This window comes from Pituophis catenifer, unplaced genomic scaffold (genome assembly GCF_029215685.1).
Source record: "Pituophis catenifer annectens isolate HBS135680 unplaced genomic scaffold, rPitCat1.0.hap2 SCAF_1, whole genome shotgun sequence".
NCBI lineage: Eukaryota > Metazoa > Chordata > Lepidosauria > Squamata > Colubridae > Pituophis > Pituophis catenifer.
Window position 1 is genome coordinate 68,415,975 of NW_027256881.1, and position 25,260 is coordinate 68,441,234.

Here is a 25,260-nt window from a genome sequence, read left to right on the forward strand (position 1 = left end):
ATGTAAATAATCCATTAATTTTACTGCATATTAGTAGGTGGAAAAATTACAATAAAAGATGTTACAGTCTTCAATAGATTTATATTACAGTTACTACACTAGAGTTTTGGTCATCTCTCAAAGAAGTGCAAACCAAAAGTTATACACTGTTTATCTCCATTCATTTTAGTTTTTGTCAAATCCTGCTCACTTCTTTTTATTCCCATTCCTATTTATACATCTTCTGATAAGCTGAACCTCTGCCTCTCATATTTCATTTAGCCTTTTTTAAAAAATGCAATGCACCTATTGAAATTAGCTCTTTTTGCTTTTCTCAATTTCCTTACAATTTTTTTAAATGCAGGCAAAAGTGAACCAAAACTTTCCCCTACCTGCTAATCTCTTCATCCAGGCTCCTTCATCTATGCCCAAATTGTTATGTATGATTTTTAGAATGTTTCCCAGAAGAGTATTCATATCATCTGAAGTCAATGCTGTGCAGCACATTTCACTCTTGTTATGACTGTTTTCTGGTCCATGTTCCCACCAATGCGACATGTAACTACAAAGCATGGGCAATATAACTTCCATTACATGAGGCATCTGTGTATAGCGAATGCCTGATTCCGCTAATTCTACAATTTCTTCCATTAGTTTTTCCAGAGATGGAATATTTGGACAAAGTTCCTGTATGCTGTTTGGTAAACTGAAACCTAAAAGAACAATATTGTGTATTAATATAATACCAGTTTAACAGTATTAGCAAACAATCCCTTAGTTCATGCTGAATATGTATGCTTGTGATATATATTTTCACACATATGATTTTATACGTATTTCCAAACATCACTCATAATTCATGTCCATTTTCTGAATATACGTGACTCAGTATTCACATAAAAAATCAAATTGAGTAGATTTTGCTTTGCATATTAGATTTTTTTTTAGCATAATCTCTTTTCCAGTATGATTCCCTTCTTCCTTCATTTTCCTCAGACTCTTCAAATCTGCTCAATGGTTTTTCTAAAATCTCTTGGAAAAATTTTTGAGTTCAGGGACAAAAAGGAATAATGCTCCTTCAATTACATTGATGGAATAAGAATTCTAAACAATTACATCCAAGTAGATTTCATTTTTTAAAAAACTAGCCCCAAAGTTAAAGAAGATAAATTAAATCAGCATTCCACCATCTTCCAACACATGGTTTAGAGAATGAGAATAAAATGTGATTCCAATAGGGGAAAAAATGCAGCTGCTCCAAGGAACCTCTTTGGAACAGAAAGTGAAATGCTTCACTTTGATAGTCATTATCAAAGAACAAAAAATAAATAAATAAAGTGAAAAGCAAATATGCAGTATAATTAATTCTGGATAATTCAGTAAATTCATACTGAGTTACCTGCTCTTGTTGTCTTGGTATTGAATATAGAATAAATATTGTGGCTATTCAGATGAGTTTCTAAAAATGCCACAGGAAAGGCACCTGCAAAAGCTGCTAAACATTCACCTAGAGCTGAACGTTGACTGTAAAGTAAAAAAAAAAAAAAGCATCTTTTTAAAGTCAATGCAAATATAATTAGTTTAGCTTCGTGTTAATAAGACTTCTAAGATGTTCAATTTGCCTGGTAATTATTGCCAAACAATAGTATCTGAGTAGACACTAATAAAGAATTAACTCAGATTATTACTATATAAACATTATTTATGTTTTAGTCATTGGCTTTGGCTCTGAAACTATCTTCTAGATCTGAGGGGTTGGTGTTGCTGAGTTCTCAGTCACTTTCAATATGACAGACCCTGATACCTTCCTGGGGAGTTTTTAGGAAGGGTATTCTTGCAGTGGTTCTGCTCATATTTGAAATATCAACTCCCAAAGATGGTACTGAGGTATTTGAATTATTAGAATAACAGAGTTTGAAGCGACTTGGGAGGTCTTCTAGTCCAACTCCATACCATTTCAGACAAATGGTTGTCCAATCTCTTCTTAAAAAACCCCAGTAATGGAGCACCAACAACGTCTGAAGGCAAGTCGTTCCACTGATTAATTGTTCTCACTGTTGGGAAATGTCTCCTTATTTCTGGGTTGGTTCCCTCCTTGACTGGTCTCCATCCATTCTACCTTCAGGTGCTTTGGAGAATAGGTTGACCCCCTCTTCTTTGTGGTAGCCCCTTAGATATTGGAACAGTGTTGTCGTATTAGCCCTTTTCCTTCTTTTCATTAAACTAGACATACCTAATTTCTGCAACCATTCTTCATATGTTTTAGCCTCCAGTCCTCTAATCATCTTTATTGTTCTTCTCTTCACTTTTTCCAGAATCTCAACATCTTTTTTATAAACTGGCTACAATATTCCAAATGTGGTTTGTGTTCAATTCTGCAAAGTCTACATTATAGAGTTCCACCAGTTTCTAATTTTATATGCTATTGAATATTCAAACTAATTTTTAATTTTTACTTTCAATCATATGCATAATTCTAGTTCACTTTTTATTAGATTTAGGTGGGTATTTAAGACCTGATTGAAGAAATGGACTGGATGAAGGCCAATAAAATGAAGGGATTTCAAGGGGGGGAAATCAGGTTTTTAATGGATTTGCGTATTCCAGAAGAGGTTGCTCTCCCCTAATGAATTGTATTTTCTATTACAGCAGACCCATCTTTATTATTAGAGATACCATATATGGATTCTTTGACAGATAAAGAGCCTATTATTAGCTCTTCACCTTATTTGGATAGAGATACAGGTAGTCCTTGTACAGTGACTGTTCACAGTTATGATGATGCTAAATGAGACTTAAAGCCAGTCCTCAAAGTCGCAGTAGTTGCAGTTCCCGTGCTTGGTAACTTGCATGTAATTATGACTGTTACATCCCCTGGTCACTTGATACCCATTTGTGATCTTCACTGCCAGCTTCCCACCAGCAAAGTCAATGGGGAAGGTGGAATGAAGTTGTAACATGACACTGCACCTAATAAACATGCACAATTCAATTAACTGATCATAATACATTTTTAATATTGCACATTTCTTTCTTACCGTTCCACATAGATACTCTTGCTGGTTCCCAAAGCATATAAGCTGGCCAATATTCTATAACAAGAGATTTGAACATCTTCCACTAAGAAAAACAAGAAGAAAAACTAAACAATTTTGTGTAATGTTTTTCATTGTTATCCACAACGTAAGTAAGAGACCACTATAAACATACCAAAAAACAATTTAGAACAATTTTAAATTTTACATCTGGACATGCAAATATGCAAGTATTATTACAAATAGTTGAATCTGTCTCATCAAGAGATTTAGTTATTTTCATTTTAAAGATGGATAAATACAATCAATATAATTAAACACATGAAACTGGAATTGTTATTTGAAAATTGTTTTTATAAACTCCAATAAAATCAAGGTACTGGTGTATTATTGTTTAGAATATTAGAAGCCAAGCTATAATGTTCTTAAACATAATTTAGAGTTGTAATGGTATAAATTATTCATTTTAATACTTACATATCAAATCTTCACCAAACTGATGCTGTCCAATGTGATCAAATAATGAAGACAATACTGGCAGGAGAGCCACTGTTGTGTAGTTAATAATTTGTGTTACTCCTTTTGGCTGACTCCTGGTGTGCGTGAATTGCCCCTGCTTAAGATTTTCCATTGTTTTTTCCAGGTCCTCTGCAGCATTATCCAAAAATGTCCTCAAAGCCATCTTAACCGATTCTAAACCTGTCTTCATCACTGTCCTGTATATCGCATGCACATAAAACGACATTATATTCTATTATGAACAAAATCCATAGAGTTTCTATGTTTCAAGGAACACACTTTTTGAGAATCACCACAAGGGGGTAGAAGAGTATAATAAAAAGACATTATAGAATTATATAAATAGATAATTAGTCTTGAACCTAGTAAGCAAAATTGTTAGTTTACATAATTATGTCGTTGCTTCCTCCCTGGAAGGAAGATTGGCTCCATCCAGACATTAATTAAAACTGAACTTTTAAAGGGATTTGGGGAGGTTAGCTATGGTTGTTATGTTATGATTTACATTTCTATGGGAATTCAAGATAGTTTATCTCTACAAAGTAAACTTGTCTGAGAGAAAGTGACTCGTTCAAATTTACCCCCAGTACTATACATATAGAGTTGTGCAACATCACTAAGTAGAAATGTAAACATGTGAATATTTGGTCCAGTTTGATATATTGACTACAATGTACACTGACTCTGTATGAAGCCATACTACTATATTATGATAATTCTTTTGATAACATCATAATTAGATTCAAGTCAGTTCTGTGCCTGAGGCTACCCTGAAGCTGTAGCAAATACAGAACACACTAGCATAAGTGTTTATTAGAATATAGGAATCTCTATAAGAGGAAAAAGCAGCTGCATGTGTCTAGACTAAGCAACAATAAAGAGTAGCAACAAGCTGATTATGTCAAAGGTGAGGTGGACTTCAAAAGATCTGAAAATATAGTTTTGAGAATCAGTTCAGAGCATACAGTGTAAAACAACAAGAGATACACTGTTTAACTATTTGCTAGAAAATAAATTTTTGGAATGATGAGGATGGTGTTAATGCAACATATCTAATTTTTAAAGTTTCAGTAATAGCACCATACTTTTAAATACATTCAAAACATTCACATAATATGTAATGTTATGATTTGTAATGAAATGTTTTCACCATGCAATTATCCTTCATTCCTAACTGAGAAAATAGTTACAATGATAGCTCATATATAAATATGTAGTCTATGAAATTTCAAAGTAAACTTAAAAGTACTAAATATGACAATTAGGAATTGGACACATAAATAGATGATGTCTCATCCAAACATATTTTCAGTGGGACAGAAGCACTGATAGTTTCCCCCCTAGAATTATTAATCTTTCTGATTTAGCAAGTCTCCATTTATGGAAAAGACAACAAAGTATACATTTAAAATAATGTTGTACCTATTAGTTTTCTACAAATCGAAACAATAATTTAATATAATCTATTTAGCAATTTACCTTGCATCCAAGGTCTGACCCAAGATATGAAGACAATTGACTATTGAAGTTGCATCATTTCCTAAGGGCACCAGAAGAAAGAAGAAAAATGAGAGATTTTGTATTATACCGTTTCTATTTTTCACCAGTAGTGGTGAATTTACAAATAGAATTTAATGTTATACATTATAATAATTAAAATATTATTTCAATGATTTCAGCTTATGCAAAAAAAAAAAATCTAACTAAGATAAACAAACACATTTTTCATGAATGTGATAAGCTCCCTGAATATTTTTTGACATTTCAAGTTTTCAGATTGTATTATTTAAAAGTTAATCTTTTCATCACATTAATTTATGCATTAATATAGAAGCGTATGTACTATAATGTGTCATGAATCACATCTGAATCTAAAGCTGTCAAAGAATAATGAAAGCAATGAATCATGCAAAGATATCAATTGATCTTTAAAAGAAGAATTTGGAGAATGGAGATGTCAAAAATAGATTTTTCAAAATTTTGGGCAATAATAAAATTGTAATGAGTTTCTGCAAGAACATCTAACAGTTTTTCTCAATTAATTTTTTTACATAATTCACAAAGGTATATCTAGGACTATAGTTAAGTGATTTTAGCCCTTCATACACTAAGAAAGTATATTTTTCACTGAAATTTATGGTCCTTAAGACTTTTTTTTTTTTGCCAGCAACATTTTTCTTGCTGGAGTCACAATATAGGAAACTTGACTCAATTCAAGAACTGTTCAGGATTCATTTTATTCTACAATTACACCGCTGCATATAGTTATGAGTAGAAAATATGATGGTAAGTTTAATACTTCTGTATGCACTAAGGAATATAGTGTACATTGTCTCATAGTTGTATTAATGAAATATAATTTAATTTATTATATTTATTTACATTTACATTTATATAAACCATATCGTCTCCATTATATTTGAGCCGTATATAAAATTAATTAGTAACATTTTGAATTAAAAATTCCTAAAATTACCCCAAATTAGACTTCCATGTTGACAGATTTCAGTGTGACATAATTTTCCCCCCCATAATGTTCAGGTAAAATATCCTAAAGGAAAATTTAGCTATATAAAAGCTATATAAAAGATGGAATGTCAAAAACTTTTAACAGAATAAAAGCTTTAACTTGACTAAGAATGTCTCAAAAAAATTAAATGATTTTATAATAATAAAATAAACACGGAATTCTATTGAACAGAAAATTTAAGAGAAAGTATAAATAAAACTTAAAATTATTAAATTCACAAAAGGCCTATAGATAAATGATTAAGAAATAAACTACATTATAAAAATACTAGGTAGATGAATGAATGTTTTGTAGGTGTTTTACTGTTATCTGAAGAATGTACATTCCATTTGTTTAGAGGTGTACAAAAAAAACCCTAAGTAAAAGTAACAAGGAGATAATACTGCAATCAATATCGTACTTTCACATATATAAATATCTCAAATGTGCTTATTTTTTTAAATGTCTTATTAATAAAAGCATTTGAAGTAGAAAATAATAGCGAAATTGATATTAGGTGACTTTTACTAAGGCACCATTATATATATATACACATATACATTCATACATACATACATACATACATACATACATACATACATACACACATACATACATACACACACATATACATACACACAAACACACACACACACACACAGTGAGGACAAAAGAAATTATGTATTTGAGGTTCAAAAATAAAATACATCTAAGATGCATTGTTCCAGTAATTACAATAATATATTTAAGTTTAATCAGTATATCTGTCATGCAAGAATGACCTCTTAAAAATATTTGAAGCATATCTCGCTTTCCTATTAGAAGTGCATTCTTTAAGGATGCAAGTCATGGTCCTTTTTTGGGATGTTGTGTGTGATTTCTATTTTATCTCCTTGTACAAATATTCAGTATTTTGGAGTTTTTCAGCATGACTGAGCCTTACTGAAATGTTTGGCTGTTTCAGGTATTTAGAAGTTACTTTAGAACTCCTCTAAATCTTGTAGCTCTGTGGAATATGCTGATACAGGTTCCTTATTTTTCGTGACTCTTGCTTTAGCATCTGTCAACACCTGACATAGGCATTTGCATCAAAGATAATCAACCACTAACCATTTTCTGTTGCTCCAGCATGACTAATCTCACATACAGTATTTGCTATGGTAGGCATTTTCAATCAAGCCATATTTAAGTCAGTAAAATAAAATTAGAAACAAACATCAGAGATAAGCTCAATTTCATTGTTTTTAAATTTTCATTTCAAAAATCTGCATGATCAGTAAAGGCTTGCTAGGCTGTCTATTCGGCTGATTTCTGATCGTTTTATGCAAGGCTGGATATAACATTCCAACTGAAAAAGAACTAAACAATGACTTTAAGACCCTAGAAATCTGTGACTAAAATTCCAGCTGAAAGAGAGCTAAACATTGACTTGCAGGCATTTAAAAAAAAAAAACTGTAGAAAACTGCATAGTCCCTAAACTACTCCTAAAAAATTCTTTGGGGAATGAGATTGGTGGGTTACCATTAGGGTGGCACACACTCCATAAATAAATAAATGAATAAACAAACTAACAAGTCTAGTGGTATAGGATTTTTATTGAGCTTCTGTCATTTACTTTGCAAATCCCTCTGCCAATCTTTTTGCCAATGATCAGCTGAGAGTCACTCACTAAATTGCATAGCTGACTGTAGCCATGAATCTATGTCTCCCTAGCATCAGTTCAGTACTTTAACCACTATACACTTGCTGTCCTATTAGGATCACTTATATGAGATTCTAATATATTTATACAAATCAAAATAATTCATCAATAATCTGTTTCAAATTACTGTGAAATAGCCAGAGCCCTGGTCAAAATTATGTTTAAATATGCAAGGATTCCAATAATCATTCTCTTTTATTAGAGGAATAGTAATGATAAGCTTTCAACATAGCTATATACATAATTGAACTTTTAAAACAATTTTACACCACGCAACACCCTGTGAGTAATAGGGATGGGAAATTTACTCTGCCAATCTATATGGAATTTTTCATGATTCATACTCAAAGGCAAACATGCAATACTTATTTTATGAAAAACAGATTAACAGAATGATCATCTGTGGCACATAACTCCAAAAGAGGCTGTGCAAATGCTGTGTGTGCATGTATATATAGATAGATAGATATAGCGAAAACAGAGAGCAGGATCAAATGAATAGTCATACACATGCCTGCTATGGAAATGCTTTGCCATTTTAGCAGGAAAACTGTGGGTATATAATCAAATCAAAATTTGCATGTTTACTGAACATATAAGTTCCCTTGATGTGCTAGCCCCCAAATATTATCAGTGATACATAAAATCGTGCAGCATGCAAATAAAGAGGACACACAGAGTTGCAAATAATGGTAAGAAAAACAAGGGATGCTCAAACAAGCATTTTTCAAGGGTCTCCTTACCAAACAGTGAAATCCTATGCCTGACAAGAACTCCAAGTTTGCAGAATAGGCTAAAGACAAAGAATAAATAAAAGAGAAGGGAGGGGACAAAGAAAAAAAGGAAGAAAATAAGAGGTGATGTATGAGCAGGAAAAAGCAACATGATGTTTTGCAGAAAGAATCAGTTCTGAGCAGAATGTAGGACTGAAAATACTACAAAAGTTTCCAAGAATTGATCCACAACAAACATAGTTAAGAAAGCACATATCTGAGGTAAAGAAACAGAGTAAGTGGGAAGCCCTATCAAGAAATAGCCTTTAAAATGTTAGGCAACAAAGTTCAATCAGTAGCCTAGTATTTAGATACAAGTGTAAACATAAACATATATTTTAAAAAGCAAGAGAGAAAAGGTTCTGACTGAGTAATAGGCAAATATTTAATATTTGCCTATTACTAGAATATAGTACATAGTATATTCATTTTATGTATGCATAAAGCTTATATTATTAACAGTTATTACCATCAGCTGCCTGCAATTACTGCAAGATCAAATCTCACCAGGCTCAAAGTTGACTCAGCCTTCCATCCTTTCTAAGGTAGGTAAAATGAGGACCCAGATTGTGGGGGCAATAAGCTGACTTTGTATAAAAATATACAAAAGTATGAAGGCTATTGCTTAACGCATTGTAAGCCGCCCTGAGTCTCCAGAGAAGGGCGGCATATAAATCAAATTAAAAAAAGAATATTGCTTTTTTTAAAATAAAATGTGTTTGATATACAATTCCTACTGGGCACAGTCCAACACAGATTTATTAAAGCCATTCATTTCAGTGGGCTTAAGTACATTAAATTCTGTTTGATTAAAGTTAATGAAAATGAGTAAGATACAAATTTAAGTAGATATGAATGGCTTGTTTTTTATAAAACGGATTGGATCTGATTGCTCTGTTTCACTGATGTAAACTGTTTCCATGCAAAAGAGAGCTCCACCTGTAAGTGCAGATATGAGTTTTTATGAACTCAAGTCATCCTATAAGAAGGCTGATGGATTAATTCTGGAATTCATTATTCCCACAATTTCAGAGATGGTGTGATATTTCAAGGGATACTTATATTATGAATTAAATAAGTAAATAAATAAATATTAACAATATACTTTATGTCTCAGAATGAAGTAAACTTAATCTCAAACCGAAATACCTTGAAATGTATGTTTTATACAGTACGTTTGGTCTTAGGTATTATGTGCTCCCAGACAAAGTGACATAATTACTTTTAATTATCTCTTAATAGGTTGACTAATTCAGTCACTCTTTTATGTAAGAAAACTTTGCACTGTTTAATGTTACCTTGATTAGTTTAATGACTCAAAATATCAGTCCCAGAGGTATTTCTAAGGCAATATCTTATTTTGATATCCAAGAGCAGTGTAATTTTAAAGAAGAAAAGACATCGAAAAACATTAAAATTTTATTTTGTTTTGTCTAGTTCAGAACAAGTTGAACAAGTTGATAAAATTCTGTCATGAAGACCCAGATTGTTGGGGGCAATAAACTGACTCTGTAAACCGCTTAGAGAGGGCTATAAAAGCAGTGTGAAGTGATATATAAGTGTAAGTGCTATTGCTATTATTTTCATATTTTGTTTTCAATTATCAAATGGGATAAAACAGTTGCAAATATTCATATTCAAAGAAAATAGTAAGAGTTTTGAAAGTAGGTGAATTACACAGGATTGGCTATATAGTATAATTATTAGTCTCAAATTCCATTTGCTAGCCATTTGATTTAAAAGATTCAAGAAGCGTCAGGGTGAAAATGTGGTATGGGGAGCATCTTTGACCGTAAATAAATAAATAAATAAGAACATAATTACAGAGAATGTACAAACCAAATGTTTGCTTTCAGCAGGACCTTGAGAAATGTACAATTATGAGAAAGAAAATGTATTCCAAATTAGAAGATTTGGAAATAACCAAAAATAAAGTAAGTGGACTTGAATTATACGATGATTTCACAACAATATGGAGTTGAATATTTGTTGCTTAATATAAAAGAATGGCATACGATAAAAGAAAAACAAATATGAGAATAAAAGAAATGCGTAATGAATGGTTGAATATTGATCAGGAAGAAAGGATGTGTGTTTTCACCTTGGTTGGTTGATACATAACTGATACAGTTATGGATAAATGTATACATAGTAGAGCAATATTATTGTTTGGGAATGTGAATATGGGTGTCCTTTTACATGTAGATAATGCTACATTGTCTACATGTAAAAAGGACATCCATATTGTTAATTAAGAACCCAAATAATTTGCAGTGAAAGCTATACAGCAGCGGTCCCCAGTGGGAGAGAATGAAACCGGGCCATGGGAGCAGTTGGCCAGTACACATGCATGCGCACAGAGCTCAACTTGCACAAGCAGTGGGCCAGTGTGCGCTTGCACACACATCTCAACTTGCACAAGTTGAGTTGTGTGCGCCACTCATGCAAGATGAGCTGTTCAAATGCATGCCTTCACTTGTGAATAGGCCATGGCGCAGTAGTGGGCAAAGGCCCGGGTTTTAGGGACCCGTGCTATACAGACTGTAAGATATAACAAAGAACATGGACTTGAAAATTAATGTATTGATGATGCAGGTAGCCATGTTGACAGACGAAATGGAGCAAGTTCATGAATTTGTGTACTTTGGTAAAATGTTTATGAAAGATGGAGAAACAATTTGAGACAATCACATATGGGCATATTATGATAGAAAGGTAGTAAGTGGTATGTCATCTGTTATGAAGAAGAAATGTAAGAAAAATACAGTATATAATACGTACCTCTGTTCACTTTGTTTTATGGGAGTGAGAATTGGGTATATCAGGAGTTAAATTCAACTAAAACTGAGTTGAATTCAGTGGATTCTTTAACAAAGGTACTGTATGTGGTTTAAAAAAAGAATATAAAGAGTGAAGAATGAATGGGTGATGAATTGATTAAATATAAAAGAGAATGATCAGTACAAGAGAAATATATTGAGGTGGGTTTGATTATGTAGGGAGAATAAATGAGGATCAATCACAAAATTTCTGTATAAAAAAAGATTGAATGTCTGATTGTCATGTTGGTAAGATCCTCAAAAAGAAAAGGATAAGAACAAAAGGCAATGGGTGAATCAGTACACAAATAGAAGAAGAAATTTTTTTTACTACTTTGCTTTTTCTGAATGTTGCATTATATTGCTTACTCTAAAGGAGAACATGAATTATGTGTATGCCATTTTAATTATCTGCTACTATTGAATAAACTGAATCAAATATTTGGCCTATTTTAGTTTCATAGGACGTTGACATAGGACATCGATTCTTTCATTATATCCTTCCTTCAAAATTTCCCAGCTTAAAAGACTCGTTAATGGTGTCATAGATGAACAGAACCACATCATATGTAATCTGACAAGGGGTCTGGTAGCACGTTTTATTACTATCTTATTAGAAAGCATAAACTAGCTGATGAAGTGAAATATAGTTTATGAAAATGTATGCCTTCTACATTTGCTGTTTGTAAAGTTTATTATATATAGTAGTTCATACAAAGATGGGAACAGGAATGTTAGCCATAATATACTTTAGCATGTATGTGTATGCATATCTGTACCAGTAATACCAGTAAAAAGAAAACAAGGAAATTCTAGAATTTCTTAATATAACCATAGGGAAATACGGTTAATGCCTGTATGTCATCTTATGGAAAAATATACTGGTGAAATCAATATAAGAGCACACAGAATGACAAAATTATTAATATGCATGTGTGTAATTTATGTCCTGTTTTTCTAGCCCCAGAGTATACAAGATGATTATCAGCTGCCAAAACATAAAAGCTAGGAGCCTCTCTAGTTAAATGCAATGGGGGGCAGGGAAGAATGTAAGAGATGACAAAATATGGAAAACACTATTAGGTATAGGAGAAAGATCAAGGAAATTATTCAAATTTCAGTTTTTAGAGCTCATAATGTTATAAAATAGATGTTAGATTTTTGTTACTTCTCAGGTCTCTAAATATATCCATAAACCTGCCAATGTTTTTAGAATATGCAAATCGGCTATTATATTTTATCATATACTATGTTATTTATGTTTTTACCTGGTTACCATTTCTTTCTCCTTGTTAGAAGCATGACCCCCGCTGCTCAGAGGTCTGCTTGCTGCAGATAGGAAATACAGGCGGTGATTTTTGAAATATTGATCAATTAAAGGAAGTACAACCTGAAATAAATACATAGAAGAGATAAAATACTGATTAGTAAAATTTCTTACTGCTACTATTTTTATTCCTCAGTTTCATGGCACTAAAGACCTGTCAACATACAGTATATGCAAGATTTATTAACATAAATTCAACTTTTCTCTAGGATATGTCCTGTAGTAGGATTTGTTATTAGATCAAAATTTTATCCTTTTATCGGGAGGTAAAAAAAATAGCTTCCAGTTGTAATGTTCTTATATTTTTACTTTATTATTTTTATAATTTAATTGCAGAAATTCTCTCTATACCTGATCTTGAATTAGCAATAATAACTCAGCAATGGAGAATCAACTTGCTCAAGCAAATATGGGTGCTAGTACTTTGGCAAAGTACTAGCCAAAGAATAATTTTTGCTTCTAGCATCTATTTTTCTATTTTTTAAAAAAAAAAAATCACTACAAGTCACTGGATGATTAGCAAGCAGGAACATGTTACTGTGCTACCATCTGCAGCATTTATGTGCTGATTGTAGCAATGTTGTAACTATGCTTTACAGTTGATTAATATTAACTTTTAATTTGTCATAATAAATATTACAGAAAAATAGCATATACTTTACTTTAGCAAAGAATTTGATTTCTTGTTCATAAGGAAACTGTTCTCCTTTCCCTCTGCTGCCACCATCTGTATAAGAAAAAAAGTGCTACAAATTTAATTGAATATATTATAGCCAATTTTTGCACTGTATTCCTTATAAACTAAACTTTTCATCTATCCATTATATAGTACTACATGACTTGAAATGTTGATTTTTATTTTAGATGCTTTAAGTTCTTCTTAACCCACAAAGCAGCACAATAACAAACTTGATTTCCATATACTCTATAAAACAAAACCAGAATTCAGTCTTGGTTGATTTGCAATAATGTCTTGCATTACCAGCAGCAGCTTGAAAAGGCATTCTTTCACATATTTCATAAAACAACTGCTGTAATATACAGTACTTGAAAAATTGACTGTAAATGTTAAGAACCCCATGTTATTCAGTGTTCTATATTTTAAGAGAATTATCAGTATTGGTCCATTTCTTTCAGAAATGTTCTTCTTCCAAAAATAAGAACAAAAAGAAATTAAAACTAAAACAGATCATAAATGTATTACACTTTCTTAGAAATTTCCACTATGTTCTTTTTTTTTTTAACTTTTCATTTATGTGATAAATTGATTGGGAAGAGGGGAAGAAGTCTGCACTTCTGAAAATTCAGCTTTCTATATTTCAGACATTACTAGAGTCACTGGGAGTCAGGTAGCATATAAATTTACTAAATTATTATTATTACTATTATTAGTATTCTACTAATAAAATACTATTGTTACTTTGATAAGAAGTAAAACTTCGCAAAATTTCATTTTCCTGAATCTTCTTAAAAAATAGTCAGAGCGTATTTCTATATCTTCCTCACCTAAAGGCACAAAGCAGTTGGACAGCTATAAATTAATTGTTTTGCTCCTTTGGAAAATTTTCATGAAGTTTATGATTTTTTTTCAATAAGTAGAGAATGATTGGATCTGACTCATTTTAAGATCTGGTTGGTTCATTCACAATACTAAGCCAGTCTTTTTTTAAGATCTACTTTATTACAGAAACCATAGTGACCTGGTTGATATCAAATGTAACACTAAAATGTACTAGCACAACAAGGATAGAGAAACCACACTACAACTTAGCACTGTCTGTGTGGACTAAGTCTTTATTAATGAAGGTGTTCAACTGCTATGGTTCAAAAAGAGGTAATGTTGAACTGTATCTCAAAAAATAAAATATACCTTTAACACTTTTTAAAACCATTTGCTTCTTATTAACCATGTAAAAGAACTTAAAGCTATATTTTATAATATAAAATATATATTTACAGTATCTTACCGAATTCCAGAATATACTGATGGGCTTCATCTACGTATCGTATCAATTGTTGGAGAAAACTGTAAGCAAACCTTTTTTCAATGGATGGTGTGTCTAATTCTAAATCCTTTAAGCCTCTGGAACAAATTAAAAAAATATTGCCCCCAACTAAGAAAAAATTTAGAAAGGAGATCTTATACAAGCTTTGAAATTATTATAGAGATAGTCATGACATTGTTTATTTACCAACTGGGATATGTTAAATAAATAATGTAGACTTAAATTACATTCCTTTTAAGTAGTACTTTGCTCCTCCCTTTGACGTAACTCATTTTATGTTTGCTCTTTTAGTTCTGCATCATTATGTTGGCAAGCTTATCTAGACATATTTCTACTTAGCTTTCAAAACAACCAAGGTTTACTGGTATCCATCTTGGAGGAAGGTTGATTTGTTATTTGTTATTGCTTCTTATAATTTTTAAAATGTTATAATCTCCTCAGGTTGTGACAGGATATAAAATTTTAAATTGGGAGACTGACAGATTTGAAAGTCATGCACACATTATAGGTCAACCCCTTTGGATATAATAATAAATTATGAATTAATTTAAACCACAGTATCAGAATTTTATTTTATTATATTGGTTTTGCTGTAGGAAACTCAAGGTTGTGTTTCTGGTTTTTTCCACCTACAATTTTACAATTCCCACCTTGAATTAAGTTGTGTATAAGCCTATCAAAGGAGGTTTACGGCCGAAAGGGGGAACTTGAAGTTATGGGTCTCTAGTTCAATTTTTTATTTATTTTTATTTACTTACTTATTTGAGTCCCGCCTTTATTATTTTTACAAATAACACAAGGCAGTCACCATATCCAACAAACCTTCCTCCCCCTATTTATCCCACAGCAACAACCTTCTGAGCTGGGTTGGGCTAAGGAGAGCACGAATAGTCACCAAGCATGCTTTCATGGCTAACGTGGGACTGGAATTTGTGGTCTCCCGCTTTCTAGCCTTGTGTCTTAACCACTACACTGAACTGGTACATATCTATCAGTGCTCTCGCCACAATAACAGACTTCTACTGCATTATAAACATAAGAAGAAACTATTAACAATAGACTGAATGACAATATGCATATGCAAAGCTATTTTGTGCTACATTTATGAGTAAGAAGACTAGTTACTGCCATGAAAGTTATGTCTTCTCTTCTTTATATGAAAATCTTCATCCTTACCAAGTTCTTAAAAGGTAGGAAATCACAAAACTGATCTTTTGCTTCCCCTTCTTAATGAAGCCCTATCAGTTTATTTAAGAAATTACATGAGTTGCTATTGTTGTTTTGTTTTTCTTAAAGCAGCTTGCAACCAATAAAACAGATTGCAGAATATAAAACATGACAGTAAAATAATTAAAAAAATCAACATTAAACCAATAAAATCAAAGAACAATAACAACTTGGTGAAAGAAAAATGTTTTTGAGTGTGGAGTGTTTTTGATGTTTATGACCATCTTTTTTCCATTTCTTATACATATAAGAGAGCTATACTGAGAGATCAAAAAGAGGAAAAAAGTTTTTTTTTAATGGAAAGGAGTTTTTTTAGAAAAATTGAATTGTTCATGTGCTTTTTCAGTTAAAACATGTTACTTACAGATTCTTAGGGTTCCTTGCCCTAAGAATTTCTTGCTCTCCCATGTTATCTCTTATCTTACCAGAAAATATAGTTATAAATGGCAAAACAAGTTCTCAGTTGAGCAATCAATGTAAATGCAGTGATTTTTAAGGGACAATTATTCTGTTCTGCTGATACCTTGGAACATAAGGCAATACTGCTCCAAGAATATGAAGCCATTAAGCTCTTGGTCTGAGAAATCAAGTAAAGGTCCATTTAACTTGCTGTGCGTTGAAGAAAACTTCCCATTGTTTTGCACAATGGGAGAAGAAATCTTTTGTCCAAGGACCCCAGTTGGCTTCATTCCTGATGTTACCTCGCTGCTAGGCTTGGGATAAAGAACTGGAAAAACAGTTTTGAGACTGCACCTTCTTGGGACATTTTACAAATCTTTTTGAAGTGAATATGTTCCATACTCAATATTCCTGGTTAAATTTGATACCTGTTTTCTTTCTAAAGTAAAAGTAAAGTTCCCCCTGTCCAGTCATATCTGACTCTAGGGAGTGGTGGCTCATCTCCGTTTCTTAGCCGAGGGAGCCAACATTGTCCGAAGACATTTCCATGGTCATGTGACCAGCATAACTATATGCCATGGCACACAGAACCTGTTTTTCCCACCAAAGTGGTACCTATGCTTTTGAACGGCTAGGTGGGCAGTAGCTGGGGCAAGTCGCTTGGTGCTCAGGTCTCAAACCTGGGTTGTGATTTCCAGCCAGTAAGTCCAGTGTCTTAACCACTGAGCCATTGCACCCCTCTCATTTTCTTTCTAATTGCTGCCAATGTCCAGCAAAGGAGGCAGAGACAACCAGAAGTAGGAAAATAAAATACTGAAGTGAAGAAGAGAGAATAACAATTGGCAATGCAAACAAATAAAATATTAAGAAACTTAGCAAAAGAGGATACCACCAAATGTCAGTTACTGAACTTTTTTTTTCTTAAGAGAGAAGGGTGGAAACTCATGCAGAGCAAAATTCTGTCACGTGAGTTACTCCTTGCTAAACCTGGAGAGAATGATGATGTTCTTCATATATCCTTTCTCACAACAACATAGAAATCTTCAATTTTTCTATTTCCAAGATAACATTTAAGAAATATTATCTTGCACTATAACTCTTCGACTTGGCAAGAAAAAAAATCAACATTTAATATTTATGCCTTCACATAAATATTTAAGGAAGATATTGTTTGGAAAAGGGCAAATCAGCACATAAATGCATATCTCAGATATATTTATTTTCTTATAAAAAACAAATTTTCATGCAGTACATTGTTAAACTACATAAAGTACATAATGTAGATTATTTCATCTTTAAAGCCTACAGCAATAACCAATTAGCATTTACCTGGACACAACATAGCCATTGATCTGGAGGAACTTCAGAATATCTTGGGCTTTCTCTCTATCCTTAGCTTTTTCTTTGGCTGTCAATGTATCATAGGGTACAAGTAGGGGATGATTTCCTCCTCCCACTAGAATGCATTAAGAAATTAAGTGACAAAATAATGACAGTAGCATCCCAACTCTTACAATCCATAATATTAGCCTGTTATGCAGTTTACTTATTAAATTTATATGGCACTCATCTCACTGTCAAGCAACTCTTACCCAAAGTTCATTTAAAATTTTCAAAGTCATATGTTGCAGAAGTCATTCCACAATTAATTCTGCATAAATATCTTAGAATCACTTTTATTTGCATGCATTTTAATACTTTCACCAGGTCAGGCACTGCAGAAATTGTTACTTAGATTATGACAAATTGACCACATAACACCATATATAAAATTGCACTTAAAAATGTTAAAATATATTTTTCATACAGAATCATTATTATATGTAGCATATCACAGAGTTATCTAACCAAAAAAGATAAAGTATACTGGAAATCCTGTTTTGGCTATAGAATGTTAATTTCTGGGCCTCTCAATGTGTGTGTGTGTGTGTGTGTGTGTGTGTGTGTGTGTGTGTGTGTATGTATGTATGTATGTATGTATGTATGTATGTATGTATGTATATGTTTTTCTTTTAGCCAGGTTTTTCCTACGTAACCAAGATTTTTCTACAGCCCTAGCTCAGTGGAATCACATCCACTCAATTCTGGGCTTTTTTCTTTCTGGCAGCCAGCAGCCTATGCTGCCCTATGCTGCTTAGTGAGAGACTTATATAGATCTATTTCTGGCTCGTTAGCCATCATCAGTAAGCCACACCCACATCTCATGTATCCTCCTTGTAAAGGTACAATATCTATTTTCTTACTTTTGCTACGAAAATATGTATATACATACATGTATGTATGTATGTATGTATGTATGTATGTATGTATATGTATATATTTTAAAAGAGAGTGTACCTTTGGCTTCAAGCTCCATTTTCTTTTTTTTCGCCCATATGTTATGATAATTTTCAGCCATCATCTCAGCCATTGCCTAAGGAAGAAGAAAGAGATAAATAATTACAATTTGTTCTCTAGTAGGTTAGTTAAGCTTATTTTCATTATTTTTTTAAACAAAATAATTGTTGCATTTTTGGTCCTAGCCAAAAAAAATAAATACCAACTTCAGGCATATTTTTAAATAATTAATTTGATAGACTTCCACAAATTATTTCCAATATTACAGAAATTGCCTGAACAGAATTCTGCTTCTGGCATGCTCCCTCAGGAGGTGGGGAGGAGGAAATTTTTGCCAATTCACCCTTCAGCTCCTTGTGCTTCCCTAAAATCTGGTCTGGAAGACTAGAGAACCTTCCAGATCAGTGTTGAAAGTAGCAGGGAAAGTTGCCAGGGAAAGGAGGAATTGGCAAAAACTGCCTCTTACCCTTCCACCAGCTGGAACCACTGTACCAAAAGCCCTTCCATTCTTGGAAGACCAATTGCAGGTCCAAGCATCTGTTAGAAAAGTTGGAGAATAAATGATAAATATCAGAGGATTGGTAGAGAACTGCATTAAGTAATTATTGAAAAAGCCATGGAAACTTCTTAAAACATTACATTCTTAATGTTGATCATAATAGCCATGTAACTTACATGTAACTCTCTGGACAGGGTTACATTACTCATATCAATTGCACGGGGAGTATAGCCATGGACTGTATCTACAGAAATCTGAATAAATATCAATAGAGATGTTAACGGAAAAAAGAACAATAGAACATATTTGAACAAGTTTAATGACAGCTACAGAGGGGCTCCATCAAGGAATAGGAAAACATTGACAAATTTATCAGTTTATCATGGTTTCATATATTTCTCTATTAAATCCTAAATGTTAAGACTGTGCTAGTTCTCATTATTCAAAATAATCTAGTTAATACATAAATCTGAATGCCATGAATTCTTGAATGCCAATTTTATATTTACCTAAAAATGAATAAATGATATATGCATTGAATTACAATAAAATGAAGGTAAATGTGTAGATAAGACTCAAAGCATTAAACATGCTAATTATCAAAGATAGTAATCATCAAATAATGTAAACAGATGCTAAAAGTTTCAGTTTATCTAATTTCAGGAATTTCAATGCTGTATAGGAATTCCACTAAAGTTCTTATGAAAGTGAAAATGTGTATCACAAAACATTTAGAAGCAGTATTAGTTGAAGAAAGGATTTATCTCTTAGAAAAGAAAAAAATACATATTCTCTCTCAAGCTTGTTTATATTTAAAATTACATTTCTTTCTATATACTGGCCAGTTAAATTCATTAGAGTTTTATAAAAAAAATCACAATCCTAAAATATTTTGTGAAGAGAAATTCCATTTTTTAAGATACTTCAAAAACAGCAAATACAAAATAAACAAACAGCATTAAACTATATAAAGTTTAGATAATTTCCCCCTACTTACAGAACTTGGAAGCCAATGCTCACCCTGAAGGAATGCTGCAGCTTCTACCTCCAAAATAGCATTTTAAAAAATAACTAGGAAATATTGCTGATAAAGCTACTAATCAGAAGTGCTTGCAGCTCAAAATATACCTGACTTGTCTGTGATATCCGACGTGAACGATTATAAAGAGCCATAGTATCTCCTTCCCTCGTTCTTTCAACCCGCCATCCCCAAGCAAGCATGGTTTTCAGAGATTCTTTAATTGGCCATCTATAAATTTCTTTTTCCTGAAAGAAGCGCATATATGATGATCCTATTAGTGGTAAAAGAGCTGTCCTCACATCTGGTTAGTAGCACCCAATCTTTTGATTGATTTTGAGATATCTATAAATAACAGAGACTACCACCCAGCAACTCTCTATGAAAGGTAGATCCTTGACTGCAAAAATCTGCTTTGGTTCTATGCACACCTCTTTTAAAGTAACTTCCTTAGCAGCCAAACACTCTATTAGAAATTATTTTGGTTGTAGACTAGCATAAAATAAATAACATAACGATCACTCTGAAATAGAAGAATAAAATGTCACACTGAGAGAATAAAAGAAAGACTAGTATACCAGACTAGAATTACAAAGTATAGAGATTAAAACCAGGGTGAAATCTATAAAATCAAAGTCTATAACAGTGTTATAACTCCGGTCTATAAAGGTCTATGAGAATGTAAAGCTATGGCTTTACACATATGCCTGCTATAATGTCTTCCTCTTGATCCTTTGGGAAGGAAAGTTCTGCAACATACCTAAAGAGCCGAGAATGTTCTTAAAATGATAGGGCAATTTGAATCACTTCCAATTTGCTGCATTGCCTTTTTATATACACCTACAATATATGTATATTTTCCTATTTGCAACACAAGGCAGGTTAAAGGCTTAGTCTTTTGCTAGCTGATCAGAAAACAAAGTTTTGTTTTATAGTGATTGTTATCTGCCTTATGCTGTTCTATGAACAAAATAAATAATAATTTCAAATTGAGCATTAAACGTGTTATTATCTATATGATAACCAAATATTTATATAGCTTTCTTTATGAAATATTTTAAATCTTTATATTCATATCTCTTATATAGTACATTAGAAGAGATACAAATGTGGCAATAACAAAAAAAAAAGAAAAGAAAAAATATTTGTAAAAATCCATTAAATATAATACAAATATTATAAGCATTTGATGACTACCTTCTAAGGACAAGAGTACCATCCTCAAATTGCAGCATTATATAGGAAAACAATTCCTATTAAATGAACCTTTTATACTTTTGGTTTGAGTGGACTAAAACACCTCCAAGGTCCCTTCGAACTCTGCTATTCTGTTCTGTTCTATCATAGTAACTGAAGGAAAAGCAGAAATATCATGCCCTCATAAAGTGAAAGATGTATCATACACTTCAGAAGACCCCCTATTCTTATTCTTTTATTGATGTGATCTTTGGTGATTGATAATCTATCACAATTAGGAGACAGGTTAAGCAGTAAGTAGTAAATTAGTAGGAAAATTGCTAAAAGCTTGGGATACTAAAAAATCAGTATCCATGGGAAGGAATAAAATCTCCATGCTTTACCAACCTGAAAATCCCTACCTCTTAAGAGAAATGTATAGCATCCTATGGAGAAAGTATTATTATCGATTTTGTAGTGGCCAATTTTGCTAGGACAGCATAGTTGCCCCCACAGATCCTTTCAAATAACTTCTTCACCCCCAAAAGCTGATGAGATTAAATGGGATTTGCAAGTGATATGACAAGCATATGAAAGCAGTGCATTTACTTAACAAAGGAGGATACTTTGGAATTAGCTTAAAATACTGCTGACTGACAGAAATATACTTCCAGACCTAAGACAGAATACTTAAGTCTTTAACCAGTGATCAAATGTAAGATACATAGTTCAAGGAAAAATACTTGGATCCTGGTTCAACAATCATCTTCACAGACTATTGTCCTGTGATTATGTTTAGATCTATAAGGATTTATGGAGCAAAGGCTAAATTATGATATATGTAAAGTTTTATTTTTCAAACCCTAGCTTTAGTGCTCTTCTTTATAGTGCAAACACTACAAAAAGAGATCACACACAATCTCTTTAGCCCTTCCATAGTGATGAAGTTTGATAGGGATGAGCAAAAGAGAAACAAAATGGAGGGTAGAGTTCCTGTCACTATTTTTGCTGGGTATGTGGGGTATGTTTCTTTCTGCTTGAGTTCTGGAAGAATTCACATAAGTTCTGTGCTGTAATAAGGCAGAGAATCTGGAGAAAATTCTCACTGTCCAGAATTTATTATTCTTGCCTTTCCAACTGAAACTTTTACACGTGACAAGTCTTAAAGGGGTTTTCTAATTAATGGGAAAGCTCTAAAATTGGCTGTTACTTTCAATGATTAAAAGAAAAGATTACAACAAAAAAAATCTGACATGAACTTCTTACCTTTTCTGATAATAGTTTATATTGTTTCATTAATGGCTGCACTTTGGAAGATTCTGAATATGTTTCACCATATATCCACCCATTTGCAAACTGACAAAAGTTTAAAGAAAAGGAAGGGATAAGTTGATCAAGAAAACTGATGCCTTTTATGATTTGGATGCTCTTTTTGCATGCTATCAATATACCATACCAAGCTCATGAAGCAAATGAAATTTCCCATATTTTTATCTTGGTTCTTCTACTCTCTTCTGATCTTAAATACTTGTTATAACAGCAATTAAAAATTCCCGGGCTTTAATTTGTCATGCAAATTTTAGTTTCACAACTGTTATACAGTATATTACATTGTAATATTTTTCATCTTTTATAGCAATCGCTTTTATAAACTGATAATTAGGTCATACTTAAGTGTCTATCCTATATCCCAAATATTAACACTCATGCATAAGGGGGAAGAATTAATTCATCACAGACCACAGAATTTCGAAAGGTGTAGAAGTGTTATGGGGCAAAAACTCTAAAGAATTTTAAAAACAGCCTTATAAAAACTGAGCATGCTTAATGGACACAAAATGCCGACTGACTGTTGAGTAGAATGAAGAGTGGGAGGAAGGGAATACAGTGCAATAAATAGACTTCAGAATCTTCATTCGTGTACTAAGAACCTGCATGTCTATGTTTCAGCTCACCAGAAAAATTTGCAAAAATCTGCAAAAAAAAATACTAATGATTATAACCTCTTGCAGTATCAATCTCCATTTTTCAAAATCTTCAGAAGAAAGATACAGATGTTTTTCAAGTGAAAGTGACTGGGACAAATACTATTTTTAAAAAAACTAATCTGTTTTAAAAATAATGGCATTGTAAAAGACAACCATGCAAATGCAGCCATCCAATTATGTGATGATAAACTGTGATATGAAAAAAAATCTTATTAAAATAAACTTGTTAACTGAATGGATCTGTGTAAAATGTAAAAACTGGGCTGATCCTTTTCTTAGGGAAAGTAAATGCACTTAAAAATTTAAAAATCTGATTAAAGAATTAGAATGTTTGAATTAATGCAACATAAACAAAATTCCATGATGAATATTGAAATGAAAAATAAAGTCAGATTATTAGCAAGATTCATTCCCTAATGCTCTACATATATCCCAGCAACATGAGAGAGACAGAGAGAAGAGGGAGGGGGAGAGAGAGAGATGCAAAGGATGCATAGATGTGAACATACACTTTACCTTTTCCATGCACCATTTATCGTGAGAATGTTCAGCATATTTGTTTATAAAGTAGTCTAGTTTTTCAGGAATTGTAATGCTGAGTGAGAACAAACAAGGCAAAGATAAGTATTTCATGACAGTTTTTTCTTTATATTTAATTATTTTACCTTAAAATCATTTAAATATATCAGCATTTGCATTTCTCTAATTCTAGTAGTTTCTCAGACAACTGGTATTAGATCATTTTATAACAATTTTGAAAAAAATGAAGTCACTCAATAGAAAGGAAACTTAAATTGCCAATTGTACTTATACTTAATGTAATGTGATTATTAGAAAACAAATGTGAAATACACTTTCTAAATAACTTAAATATTTTTGTATTTGAGAATCAACCTTCATTAACAAACCGTTAAGGAAGAATGATTTCTTGGAAATCCTGTTTATGACAGATACATTCTTTATAGCAACACAGCTAGATGTTTTAACAGCACCAAAGAAAACAACACTATATTCGTATTATGAGCTATAGTGGCACAGTGGTTAGAATGCAGTACTGCAGGCTACTTCGGCTGACTTCCGGCTGCCTGAAATTTGGCAGTTTGAATCTCACCAAGCTCAAGATTGACTCAGCCTTCCATCCTTCCAAGATCGATAAAATGAGGACCGAGATTGTTGGGGCAATATGCTGATTCCGTAAACTGCTTACAGAGGGCTGTAAAGCACTGTGAAGTTGTATATAAGTCTATGTGCTATTGCTATTTCATATTATTTTAAAAATTATGCTCAGCTCAATACAAGCTATGAAAACACCCTTACTTTGAAGTATCAACAGGCTGTGGATTGAAGTTCCCATCTGAATCCATGGAAGCTTGTTTTTCCATAACACCAACATAATTTGATTCCATGTAATCAGGAGGTAAAGCCCCAGCTACAGAACTCAAGCATGGCAGTGCTAATTTGAATAGTTCTTGTTCATATTTCTATAAAGACAAAATAGGATGCAAAAAACCCTAGTAAAAAATGGAAGACAACTTCCATTTATCTGGAAAAAGTCCCAGCATTCTATTACCACTATCATTACTGTATTTATTTTTACTAAAAAAATATTCCATTAATTAAGTTTACTTTTAAGTCAAACTACTTCAGGCTTTCTAAGTAAAACAAAGCCACACTTCTCAAGGGAATTCAACTCAGTCCCTTCCCTGCACTAGAGGCAAGAGCCATCAAATCCATTGGGATATTGTTCCCTATAAAGGATAGATTCTATGCAGATAGATTAGCAATTAAGTACCAGGCAAACATTTGTTCAAATGTTGATTTAGAGGGGAGGGTTTTTTTAGGTTTAATAGTCTGCTGAGTTAGTTGCAATTGTCAGTTGAATCAATATTTTTCAATTCTAGGGTTATGATGGTAGTTCTAACTAGCAGTTGAGTTTGCTGAGGACT

General features: G+C 32.5%; 1 protein-coding gene across 1 annotated transcript in view; it reads right to left on the reverse strand.

Annotated features, from left to right (window-relative positions):
* Window positions 1-25,260, reverse strand: part of RYR2 (ryanodine receptor 2) — a 270,507-nt gene that overhangs the window by 67,434 nt on the left and 177,813 nt on the right. Inside the window, exons 53-68 of the mRNA XM_070932540.1 lie at window positions 24,632-24,795; window positions 23,831-23,909; window positions 22,593-22,682; window positions 20,261-20,398; window positions 19,309-19,386; window positions 18,634-18,709; window positions 17,626-17,752; window positions 14,632-14,747; window positions 13,327-13,391; window positions 12,606-12,727; window positions 8,489-8,538; window positions 5,013-5,073; window positions 3,492-3,730; window positions 3,018-3,099; window positions 1,379-1,503; window positions 372-692 (exon numbers count right to left, since the gene is read on the reverse strand). Of these exons, the coding sequence (XP_070788641.1) occupies window positions 372-692; window positions 1,379-1,503; window positions 3,018-3,099; window positions 3,492-3,730; window positions 5,013-5,073; window positions 8,489-8,538; window positions 12,606-12,727; window positions 13,327-13,391; window positions 14,632-14,747; window positions 17,626-17,752; window positions 18,634-18,709; window positions 19,309-19,386; window positions 20,261-20,398; window positions 22,593-22,682; window positions 23,831-23,909; window positions 24,632-24,795 (1,933 nt within the window). The remainder of the gene's footprint in view (window positions 1-371; window positions 693-1,378; window positions 1,504-3,017; window positions 3,100-3,491; window positions 3,731-5,012; window positions 5,074-8,488; window positions 8,539-12,605; window positions 12,728-13,326; window positions 13,392-14,631; window positions 14,748-17,625; window positions 17,753-18,633; window positions 18,710-19,308; window positions 19,387-20,260; window positions 20,399-22,592; window positions 22,683-23,830; window positions 23,910-24,631; window positions 24,796-25,260) is intronic.